The following is a 12,997-nucleotide window of genomic DNA, read 5'->3' as shown; positions in this document are numbered from 1 at the left end:
TTTCATTCTAATGCCTCACTAGATGACACTAATCTACTCTGCAAACAGTATTAGGACAGAGGCCTGCTGAAAGATCCCTGCTTAGCAAAGAAGAGCTCTAGAGATTTATCTGGACCCCTCAGGGGAATAAACCCTTCACACTAGTGGTCTATCCATTACTGCTTGACAATTAGTTAAACTTTGCAGTGACAAGTCTCTACATTACAAAGATTATCAAGTAATATCAGAGACAGTACAAGGAGGAGGCAATAAAAAAAAAGAATGAGGGAAAATGTAACAGTCAATACGGCAGCTTTAAAGCAATAAAGACAAAACATAATCTTACAATTTATTCATCCTTAAGTCCTTCCAATATTATATGATTTATTACATATGAAAGTTGATTTACTGCATACAATAGAAGTGAATGGGGACCAATGTTGTCCAACAGAAAGGACAAAATAGTTTATTGCAAGTAGTTTTAAACAACTCATGCAAATTAAAAATAAATAATCACCAGATATTTGTTTTACATCTTAATTTTTTCACCTTCACATAAATAGAAGACAGAAATGTATACAGGATTATTGGAAATAAGTAAGGCTTCATTTTTTTACAAAGGTCAATATGTCTACAAAGTATTTAAAATGATGAGAAATACAAATACTTTATGTATGCATTTATTTGTGTGCTTGTTTGTCTTATGTTCAATCTGCCTTTTTAAAAACATGTTAACATATAGGCTTGGTTATATGTTTTACATTTCTATTTTATTTGCATTTTTAAATATACAGCTCTGGGGCTGCACAATATAATCGCAAAATTATCATTATTGCAATAAGAGTATATGCACATACATATCGCAGACATGTGATAAATGACATTTATTTCATGCACTGAATATTTATCTAAATTTGACCAATCAGTTGGGACCTTACTATCTTTAGCCCCACCTCCCCAGTAGCTGCTTCTCTGCTATTGGCTGGAGCGGCCCAAAGGTGAACCCAGAGCTAAAAAATAAATACCTATGGTGGGAGTCGAGATGGATAAGATGGATATGGTATTGTATATGATATGTATTATATTATTATTATTATTATTATTATTATTATTATTATTATTATTATTATTATTATATATTGATATGGTATGGTATGTACGTAGTGTATGAGTGTGAGTGAGTGTGTATGGATGTTTCCCAGAGATGGGTTGCGGCTGAAAGGGCATTCACTGCGTAAAACATGTGCTGGGTAAGTTGGCGGTTCATTTCACTGTGGCGACCCTGGATTAAAAAAAAGGGACTAAGCTGAAAAGAAAATGAATAAATGAATGAATGAATGAATTAATGAATTAATGAATGAATGAATAATTCAAACTTTGAAATATGGATTGGAAATGTATGGTAGCAAATGTCTCCAAAAAGAACAAACAGAAAATGGGCAAGTATGTAAATCAATCAATAAATGTAAATGCATACTTGAGTTTGGAGTTGAAAATTCTACATTATAATTTCATTTTATATTCTGTTTCATTCACAGTACAAACTTTACTTCCAGGACCAGAAAGGCAACAGAGTGGACTAACTCCAATAACAACTTCTCAGTCCAGTTTTATAAGCTAACAGTGTAATGGCACACTTCTGCGGTTTGCTGATCGCGGTGACTTAATAATTATTCCTAAAAGCAACACAGACTCCCAGTGGAAACATAAAGAAAGCATTGTCCGTTCAGATCAATCTTTACATTGTGCTGTACAGTTCAGCCTTCACATTGCAAACCATTACAGCACTGCAGGTACATCATTCGTCTTCAGGCAACAGCCAAGCATAAAGGCTGATGAGTGAAATACAAACCTATGAAGTAATGCACAATTAGAGGCCATGACAAATTAAGGCTGTTGACCCGAAACCAAGCTACACATATAAAAACTAATGTCACAGAGACTTTGTTTTAAGATTTCTCAGATGGTAACGAATTACACTCTTAGGTGTAATCAATATCCTGCCTGTGGTTTGGAAGAGAGCCAAACTAATGGAAACCAGTGTAACTCTGTGTACAGTACATTAGAAAGACGCACGGCTGTATTTATAACCTGGTTGTTTTACATCTGTTTAGAAAGACACAGCTAACTGGGAGCTTGCTATAAATTCGTTGTATAGCATACTTTGAGTTCCTATTGCAAAACAAAGATTTGTGTTTGCAGAACGCTATGTCATGCATGTCTTTACCATCGTGCATGTACGCATGTATGTCAAACTCAAGAAAAAAACACACTCATAAAACCATCAACTCAGGATCTTTAAGTTGAGGGAGTCTGTGTTAATAGAAATATTTACACAACTTTAAGACAATATTTTGATGTGTTTCACTGGACATTGTCATCTCGGAGTGATGTTTCGACAGACAGGATATTGTTTAGATGACTCCAGAGGACATTATGGGATGTATCTAACGCAGATCAGATGTTCCCCTGTTTTAAGAGAAAAAAAAGGAACCCTGAGGTGTGCACCAGTCCTGCATTCTTCTGGATAATGACACACTCTGTTTTTAAAGAGTGCACCGATGCAGAAACGCCGTCAATGTTTTTATGAGAGCATCTGCTCAGATGATGGATTGTGAAAGACTGTACTTCTGTATCCTCTCCAAACGCACCAAACATGGAGTGGAAGAGAGATCTGGAAGATCAAACTGACCTGCTCGCTGTAGCTGAAAGGACTGGATAATCTTATAATCTCCATCTCACAAAAAAAGTGCAATAGTATTTGTTTATCTCCAGGTAAAATATCTATATCTTAATTCTAGTTATACAACAATATCTAAATTAATAAAAAATACTGAATCATCAATGTGTCAAAAAGTTTTAAGAAACAACATAATAAATAAAGTTCCCATTTCCATTAATATAATTGCTATTTTTTAATTAGAGAAAAAATATTTTCAATAAGGCCAGGGAATTTGTATGTATTTTATTTTGGCATCCAGTATATTTTAGCAAATAACAGTTTATATTCCTGGGAAAATTATAATTTTTGCAGTGTAAACCAAATCTATATTTGTACTTTAAATTGTACACTAAAGGCAAAAAGTGATGTAAAAAATTGATTATCTTCATAATAGTTGTTCTTGATAGACCTACAATTTTAACTACGCAATAAAAATATGAGAATCATGCTATATACAGAAGATTAAAAAAACTGTCAAGTACACCCTGATTAAAATACAAAATTATAACTTATAATACACACAATAACATTTTTAAAATAACTTTCTCTGTCCAATTTTATATACACAAGAAGAAAGAAAGAAAGAAAGAAAGAAGGAAAGAAAGAAGGAAAGAAAGAAAGAAAGAAAGAAAGAAAGAAAGAAAGAAAGAAAGAAAGAAAGAAAGAAAGAAAGAAAGAAAGAAAGAAAGAAAGAAAGAAGGAAAGAAAGAAGGAAAGAAAGAAAGAAAGAAAGAAAGAAAGAAAGAAAGAAAGAAAGAAAGAAAGAAAGAAAGAAAGAAAGAAAGAAAGAAAGAACGAAAAAGAAATAAAAGAATAGGGAAATATACTTGTTGAAGTCAGAATTATCAGCCCTCTTTTGATTTTTTTTTTTTCTCTTTTAAATATTTCCCAGATGTTTAACAGAGCAAGGAAATTTTCACAGTATTTCCGACAATATTTTTTCTTCTGGAAAAAAAAGCTTGTTTTATTTCGGTTAGTTTTTAATTTTTAATAAGTTTTTAATATATTTCCATTTTAAGGTCAAAATTATTAGCGCTCTTAGGGGCCGATCTCACAAAACGTACTTTACTAACGTACTTACGTACTTTTTGCCATTGCACGATGTGCGTTTGCAGTTGAAAAAAGTCAACTTTGAGCATAAAAAGCGATTTACGTCAGTCTCGTTGTTTTCATTCTCCAATCAAATGAAAGCAGTGAGTGTTTGTGTTGTCAAGACGACTATGGAGAATCTTAAAAATGAAGGAGAGACTAGCGGTCGCTGTTTTAAGTTATCGAGAGCTGGATTATGTTCCAAATCTTGAATATCACAATATTATTAAATATTACAGTTACAGTTATACCAATATCAATAACCAATAACACTCGCGCACAATACACAGCTGATTCAGTTGTTGCCTATTGACATAAAAAAGTGCACCGCACGTTGATCCGAACGTAAAATCATGTTCTGTGTGATCAGCCCCTTATATCAAGCTCTATATATTTTTTGATTGTCTACAGAACAAACCATCGTTATACAATAACTTGCCTAATTACTCTATTCTGCCTAGATAATTGAATTAGCCTTAAGCCTATAAACTGCACTTTAAACTGAATACTAGTGTCTTGAAAAGTATCTATTAAAATAGTATGTACTGTCATCATGGCAAAAAAATCTTCTCTCCATTAAACATCAAATGGGGGGTGGGGACAGGTGGGCTAATAATTTAGGCAGGCTAGTAATTATGACTTCAGCTGTATATATAAATAAAATACAACACATTGTGCCCTGATGTTTTTCATTCAGAAAATATCTTTAAATAGTCACAAAACACATCTTGTATTGATTTCTTATTGAAAATCTCCTAAAAAGTTCTGTCAATGTACAAATCAGGCATCTGTCTGTTCTCTGCTCTTGGTCATGTCACATTCTCAACAGCGCAGCTTCTAAAATATGGCAAACCTACGCACAGCATGCAGGATTTTATGCTAGAGAAACTGAAAATAAACAGACGGCTCACCACAGTCACTCATATTTTTAGTGGCGCGAGTTTCCTGATATGGATGAAGGTCTGTTTCAGTAGTGCTAACCTGCTGTGGGTCAGTTTTTAGGGAGCTATAACTTCCCTCGGTGGCATAAAACAATCACTCCATTATCAAAACGAGACAGGGATTGAATGTAAAAGTGAAACAGTAAAGAAACAAATGGAGACTTTTATCACTTTTTGTCGATTAGAAAGAACATTAAGGAGATATTTTATCACTGGACGGCACTATCAAAAACGTGTGCTTGAATCCATCAATGGTGCTACTGATGTTATAAAGCTCAGTGCAGATTTATCACATCTACAAGAGTGGACAAAGTATGCATGACTTTTAACAATGCACGAGTCAATGCACTTAAATGCTGTTACTTTTAACAGTTGTTGCTTTTACGCCTCACTCACTTTATGGCATCACGCGTTTATCTTGCCTGTGTGTTTGAGCGTGTGGCACTACTTCAGTGTTGACTCCAGTGATAAGCTAAAATGTGCTGTGCTCAAGGGATCACTGTTGAGATCAGAGCGTTAACGCCTTATTGACTTATCAAACCTTTGAAGCAGCAGCTGCAGTAGAGCGATCAAACACAGCCACAGGTAGAGGGAGGGAACACGCTCACAGCATGCAACAGTGGTTAGCAAATACCACAAGAGAAGCGGCCAGTTACAGTGTGGTACTGGGTAAAATCCCAGACCATAATAGGCATGGCATTCTTTAACCTCTCATTATGTCTTAGAACTTATGACGCAGCAAAACCTACAGTCCTGTACTCAAACAAATAAATGCAGGTGTTCAATGCATTCATATGTGAGTGGTGCTATTACAACCCCAAATCAGAAAAGGTTGGGATAGTATGGAAAACGCAAATAAAAAAGTAAAGTAGTGATTTCGAAATTGACTTTGACTTGTATTTGTTTGCAGACAACACAACAAATGTTATTTAATGTACTCTTCATTATTTTTATTGTTTTTTTTTTTTTAAATAAACAAGTATTCTCGTTTTCCCAGCACTGGGTAGCAGCTTGAAAGGGCATCCGCTGTGTAAAAGATATGCTGGGTAAGTTGGCGGTTCATTCCGCTGTGGCGACCCCTAATAAATAAAGTGACTAAGCCGAAAAGAAAATGAATGAATGAATGAATGAAGTATTCCAGTTTTGGTTCTTGTAAAGCATTTACTTTTTAATATTGCCATTCCTTATCACAACACTTACATTTTAGGACATTTGTATGAAGTATTTCAGGTGTAATTTTGTCCCATTCTTACTTAAGTCTTAAGGTGGGCAACAGTACATGGTCTTCGATGTCGCATTTTGCACTTTAAAATGCACCACACATTCTCTATTGGAGACAGGTCAGGACTGGAGGTAGGCCAGTGTTTTTTTTATTTTAATTTGCATTTTCCATACTATCCTAATTTTTTTCTGATTTGGGGTTCTACATAAATTTGCTTACACAATGTCAGGTGGTTGCCAAACCATTGCTGTAGTGTTTTAGGCCTTGCTAAGTGGTCTTGCTATACAGGACAAAGTCAAAAATAAGGCTTTGAGCAACTATAATGAATGTTTGGATGGGTATAATTAACATAATGCTTACAATGTTATCAATATAAACAAATTTTGCATTATTTAAACAGAGTATATACAGGAATCAGAGAGTGAAATTCAACACCTTTTAAGACCTTTTTAAGACTCTTTCCATACATTTTAAGACCCTAAAACCAATTTAGGGTTCACCTAGAAACACTTGCGAGATTTTAACTTACAGTATAGTTATTAAATATTGATGTAGTAAACTAATCTAAAACTAAAACATTATTTGTATACTGAATAAAAATCTATTAAATTTAGCTAATTCAGCAGGTTGGCACCTTTAGAGCTGCAGAAATAAAGATGTTGTCTTGATTACTGCATTAAACAAAGCAGCATGATGTCAAATCCAGCAGGATTTTATTGATTTCAGAAACTACACAGCAACCTGATATTCGCAGATTTACTTCAGGCAAACGTTAGCATACAACCATCCATTGCATAATAAAAAAATGATATAAAATGTAATACCTTGTAAATTAGCATTTAAGACTTTTTAATACTTTTTAAGGGCCTTAAATTTCTCTACATTGATTTATCAACTTTTAAGACCCAGTGAACACCCTGTTAAAGTACAAATTGAATGACTGCTTTCAGTATGGCTAAAATACACATTAGAGAGTTTAAATGTAAACATTAAATAAAGCAAAATATCTGTATTTGTATTTAATTTACATGCTGCACTGATGATAAAACGTCAAAACCTGATCTCATGAGGAACCTTAACTATTTTATATTTTGTCAGTTTAGAGGCTAATTCAAGCCAATTCATACGAGTTCAGTCATACAAAAATGTACAGTTTCAAAAGTAGGCATGGCACCAAACCCCACCCAGCAAATCAAACTAAATTGTATGAATGAGATACAAAATCATATGAATTAGGTACTAAATCAAAAAGCTTCGAACTGTCATGAGATATTGAAAGTCATGACAGTAAATGTTTTTATGTTACTTTAAATTATTTTAATAAATGAATTGTTACAACTAACTTTTTAAGCTTATACAAAATTTTATCTCAATATTTTTAGTCAGTTTGATTGATGTATTGTAATTGAGATGACAAGAAAAGTTAACTTAATTCTAAACTAAAAAAAATGAAGGCAGCAAGACTTTTTTATTGTGTGTTGTTCCAGCAAAAAATAAATAAATTAATTCTCTCTTTTATCCCTTACAGCATATTGCTGATGTGACAAGGATATTCTAAATATTCTTCTCATTATTGATTAATATGAAAAATATACATCATATCTGTGAAATAATATTGTACATTTTAAAGTTAAACTGTCCCACAATCATTTGTACCTCAACCTGCAAACTCACAAGCCCATGTTGACTTGTATCATTAAAAATAAAGTGTAATTGGCACTTTGTTAACCGTCACAGAACAGGATAATTAATTGGAAACAATTGTTTTCGGGGGTGGAAGGGGGGGGGGGGGGGGGGTGGTAGGGAAGCTTATTCCAGGCAATGTCCAAAGGCAAAATACAAACATACTGTATTATAGGATATACTGTAGACAAACATTATTATTTCAAGGAATTCTAAAGATTGTATTACAGATTTATTTGGCTTACAGCCATTAAAACTATCTTCATATAAAATCGAAACACATCTACATCGTATATTATCATCCAGTCCATCCAAGTATGTGTGCTTGAATTAAATACAACACAAAGCTTGCGTACTGCTACTGATATGCCGCACATCCCTTATGTACACTCAATCAGTCAGATGTGCAGTCTAAATATTGACCTCATACAAGTGAGCTGTAAACCTCTCATCACACTCCAACATGCACTTCAAAACGTATCCTCTAAAAATGACAAACATGCCTGCAGATGTTTCAAATAAACACAGCAGAATTCGGCAAAACACCAAAGAATTAATAGATTATTTTGAAAAGCTATAAATGAAATAAATGGAATATTAAATAAAGCCACACACAAAAAAACAAACTTTACCTTTATAGCTGAGTTTAACTCTTGGCAAACTTTCCTTCATGCAGTTTCCCTCAGGCAGAGAGAAGAAGAGCATCACCGATGTAGACCACCAAGCACATGAAAACCGTCCCGTCCTGACCTGTCCCTGTCTCCTCTGTCTCCGTCTGTCTGGCTCCCCTGCAGTCTTCATGATGGACGAGAAGATTTCTGCAGCCGTAGGCCTGTGATGGAGTGGACAGTTAGATAGAGGGAGTGTCTGAGCATCATTGTGGGAGGTGTGTGTATGTGTGTGTGTGTGTGCGTCTGAGGTCTTATTAAATCCCAAACGAATGTTCAGCTGCTTTACTGTGGTCTCTTTCAGGCATGTCTATGCATTTTAGCAGCCCCGCATCAGCTGCTGCTCTATTCAAGTCCATTCTTTTGTCCACCAACACGCATGCTTTCTAAATCTGTTTGTCTCTAAACAAAAGGTCAGCTTGATGAGGACGGCCACTTTCAGCCCTCTTTCAAATGCCTCTCTTTTATTTTCTCACACCATCCCTCGTCTGTTCTGTCCACGTCTCCTATTCTTGCTTGAATAACAAACGGTATTCTGAATTGGGAGAAGCTGGGGCGACGATCATGTCTGAATCTCTGCTTCATTAGGCAAAAGAGTGCCATGAAATTCGGAGAAAACTCTAGTAGTTCGTCTTTATTAGGAGATTTGCTTCGGCAGGGAATCACGAAGAACACGGATTCACACACTCCAGAGCAGGGGCTCTCAAAAGGGTCCCATTATTTTGAATAAAAGAAACAAGCAAATGACTGAATGAAAGAGTGGATGGAAAGACTTTACATTTGTTGTCCAACGACTAAATAGTGTGTTTATGCAGATTTTTTGAAGAGTTTTTAAGTCATCAACTTAAAATTAAGTCATCAATTACTCATTATCAATTACTCTTCGTTTTTCAGAAAACAATAGTTAATTGTTAAAAAAAGACCCAGGTTGTTCATTATATAATGCACTCATGTATTTGTACAATTCATGATTTAATGATTAAACTATGTACTGTATAAGCATGTGCTACTAATTTCAAGTGTTGGGAGTTTACAATAGGTTTGGTGAAAAAAAAAAAAAAAACTTGTATTATTTAACCAATATCCTATTTTCTGCTAGTCTTCTACATTTTACCTTGCATTAAAAAAACTATTACTGTAGCATCTCAGTTCATTACGACTCCATTAGGAAAAGCACACAAACTGTGAGAAATCAAGATAAACAGAATCAACATAAAATACTTGTATACTTTCCTCTTTGGTCCAACACAGACTTATTGGAAATATGTGTATATTTTGTGAAACATAAATGCAAACTTATGTTTGACAGCAGTTTGAATGTAAAATGAATGCTAAGGGGCATTATGATGCCAACAACTTTTGTTCCTTTTATACTAATGATATTTACAAGGACATATTATAGACGAAAAAAATGAATATTTTCATACAGTTCTTTGCACAACATGAGATAAATACCAAAAAAACACTTAACAGTGTCTAAGATTTGGAATCGAATATTCTTGTTGGTAATTGATTTGTATAATGTTACACTTAAGATGCAGAGTGCTCAGGTTCCACAAAAGAGATAAAAACAATGTAAAATTGGCAGCAGTTTACTTTTCTCTTCTGTTTGCTTTTGAAAAAAACTTTTGGTTGGGATTAGGAACGGTTTAAGGGTGTTTTCACACCTGTGAATCGATTCTCTTGATCCAAAACAGGGATTAAAATTGTTACAATGTTGCTCTTTGTTCTTGGTGTGGTTTGCTTTCACACGGCAAAGTTTCTAAATGGACCAAAAGAGCTAAAACAAAGTCGCTTGCAAGTAAACTCTCCTCACATTGAGTCCCGCTTAGCTGTCATGCCTCCTTATATTAATTTATAACAATGAGCAATAAGACATTTTAAGAGAAAAGCTGCACTTTCATTTTGAATGGTGACACCCACAGACATCGTCACCAAATATAAATCAGAGGTAAGACTTTCTCATACATAGCACTTGGCTAGAATTACGCATTATAGGCTTTACATTATAGAGAGAAAAAACAGATAAACCAAGACTGCAGTGCGGTCAATTTTCCTAACGGATAAACAGCTCTCGTTAATATTTCAGCATGCTTTCACTTTTATATTTTACATGAACGCACATTTACAGGTAGGAATGACATCCCGCCCTACTCATAATTCCCTTTTCATATTGCCGTATATATATGCCTATTACATATCCATAATTGACTGTGATATAGCGGACTCGGATTTATTGCTTTCTCACTACAATAGATATGCTCCAGAGTTCGTTTCAATCGAGCCGAGACCACCTCATTCAGGTGATCTTGGACCGATTGTTTTGGCACGGATCCGAGAGCAATTGCTGGATTCACATATGCCAAGTGAATCGCGCTAACTGGGGAAACGCGCCAGGTTCCGAAACAAAAAGTCTAGGTCTGTAAGCACCCTTAGATCAGTGGTTCACTGGGCTAGGTGATCTGTACAACAAGCCCTACCTTTTTGTGGACTTTTAGAAGAAGTAGGTGTTAGACTAAAAACATTTTAGACTTAAAGACTTAAATTTCTCACCTTCAGTTGGTCCAAAATGCTGCTGCTAGATTTACTTGTAATTGTAGGAAATATGACATTACCCCTCTTCTAACGCCGAGTTCAGACTGCATGATTTTTGGTTGTGAGGCATAGTTTTGACAAAGTTGTCGGCGATTCTTCCTTTTGTAAAGTCATGCAGTGTGAAACCCCCTGTCGCCGATCCATCTTGCAGTGTAAACAAAGCAGCGACAAAACGCTAGCCCTAATAGTCAAGCAGTGTGAAAACATCTGTGACACGATTACTTTGAAAATCGAGCAGTCTGAACTCGGCTTATGGGGGCCTCCATTGGCTGCCCATTAAATTCAGAATTGGTTTTAAAGAGCTTTTAGTGGTATATAAATCGCTTCATAATCTAGGCCCTACCTTTCTCTCAGAGCTGTTGCATTTTTACACTCCTGAATACTGTAGATGTTTTAGATCAAGTGATCAAAATCTTCTTTTAGTTCCTCAGTCCAGACTGAAACGTAGGGAACAGAGCTTTCTCTGTGGCAGGTTATGGAACACTTTGCCCTGTGAGATTAGAATGGTTCCATCTCAACCTATTTTTAAATCACTACTAAATACGTACCTATTTAGCTTGGCTTTTACTATGATTTTAAAAAATGTTTCAGTCGTTTCTTTTATCTTATTTTTATGTTTTTATATTGTCTTCTTATTTTACTTTGTCTTATGTACAGCACTTTGGTCAGTCTTGTGTCTGTTTTTAAATGTGCTCTATAAATAAATGAACAAAAGACATTAGATTTTTTAATAAAATTAGTGTTCGTTTTGCCAAACTGTTTTGTAAACCCCTATAACATGTGGAAAACAGGATGTCAAATGGGACGAGAGCAAGCAGAGCATTTTTTTTAAACTTCTATTTCTGTGGTCCAAAAAAAAAAGTGGCATTCTGGACTGGAACAACACCAGGGTGTTGAATTTTGAAGTGAACTAGCCCTTTAAAGGAAATGAATTAAGACTTCTCAGCGAGGGTTTGAGCGTGCTGACAGCTTGCTGTGCTTTGGTGTGTTTACTGTAAAATCCCTCCAGAAATGTTTTGCCTCTATATTCATCTTTTAAAGCACCCCTTTTTCAATTCAATGTAATGCAAATACTGTCCATTTATTTACTGCAACACAGTCTATGTATTTTTTTAGACATGTCTGATAAGGTCATACATTGCCACTAAAGAATGTTCCTCTAATGCTGCACATTTGCAGAAACACAGCAGACAGACAAATCTCTAAGTCTAACATAAAGATAAGTCTGATTTGTCTGTTTATTTAAAGAACAAGACATCAAAGATAGCTTTGATTATGATGGAAAACCTTGCTATTGTGACATGTAGAGCAGATTTAAAGGGGCTGTGGGGGTGATTTCAGAGAGCAAGTGTCACAGGGATATCAGCAAAGGGCCTCCTGGGTAATGCCTGAGTCTTGTAAGTTCATATATCAAACAATAGAACTTGTTTTCTTCCTCAACGAAAACACATTTATTCTATCCTTTGACATTAAAGCTTTTTTGCCAAGCAAACATCTCCTGGACGGGTTCCTACACCTACCACAGACAGTCCACTACATTATTTTACCATTTAGTTTCACAAAAGGTCAGTTCAAGTTCATTATTATGAGCTCAGGTTACGTATTTGTGTTATTCTTGGCAGAGGTCAATCTTTTCGCTGTGGTCGTGGTCGGGTGTAAGGGTTAGCCCTTGCTCTGTGTAAATAACGTTCACATCAACAAAAGCACACAGACACCAAGGCCATGTTATGTTTTCATAATCATAACATACAAGGAGAATTTGTCTTCATACATCACAAGACATTCATATCATTTTCAAGATCGCAGTTGGAGTCTGTAAGACCAACATTGGTTTTTAGAGAAGGTAAATAATATCCAATCATTTGCCTCCTCAGAGTTACCTTTAAAATATTCTTCTGCAGATATATGGGTTTTTTGTATTTATATTTAATGCAGCCTCAGTCTAAATTATTATGGAGGACGAAACCTGCAAAAAAATGTATTAATAAATACATAAATATATAAATAAATGAGTAAATAATCATTATAAATTGATTTATAAATTGAATTTATTAATATAAATTATTATAAATAAATAAATAAATAAATATGAAAAAAA

At 34.8% G+C, this 12,997-nt stretch overlaps 1 protein-coding gene across 3 annotated transcripts in view; it reads right to left on the bottom strand.

The window, feature by feature from the left end:
- The window catches only part of sema3d (sema domain, immunoglobulin domain (Ig), short basic domain, secreted, (semaphorin) 3D), an 83,821-nt gene that overhangs the window by 56,344 nt on the left and 14,480 nt on the right, over positions 1-12,997 (bottom strand). For all 3 annotated transcript variants that reach the window (XM_056478218.1, XM_056478220.1, XM_056478219.1), the window contains exon 2: positions 8,269-8,468. In XM_056478218.1, coding sequence (XP_056334193.1) covers positions 8,269-8,437 — 169 coding nt within the window. In that variant the 5' untranslated portion in view covers positions 8,438-8,468. The remainder of the gene's footprint in view (positions 1-8,268; positions 8,469-12,997) is intronic.

Source organism: Danio aesculapii, chromosome 18 (assembly GCF_903798145.1).
Source record: "Danio aesculapii chromosome 18, fDanAes4.1, whole genome shotgun sequence".
Taxonomy (NCBI): Eukaryota; Metazoa; Chordata; class Actinopteri; order Cypriniformes; family Danionidae; genus Danio; species Danio aesculapii.
This window is presented reverse-complemented; position numbering and strand designations above follow the sequence as displayed.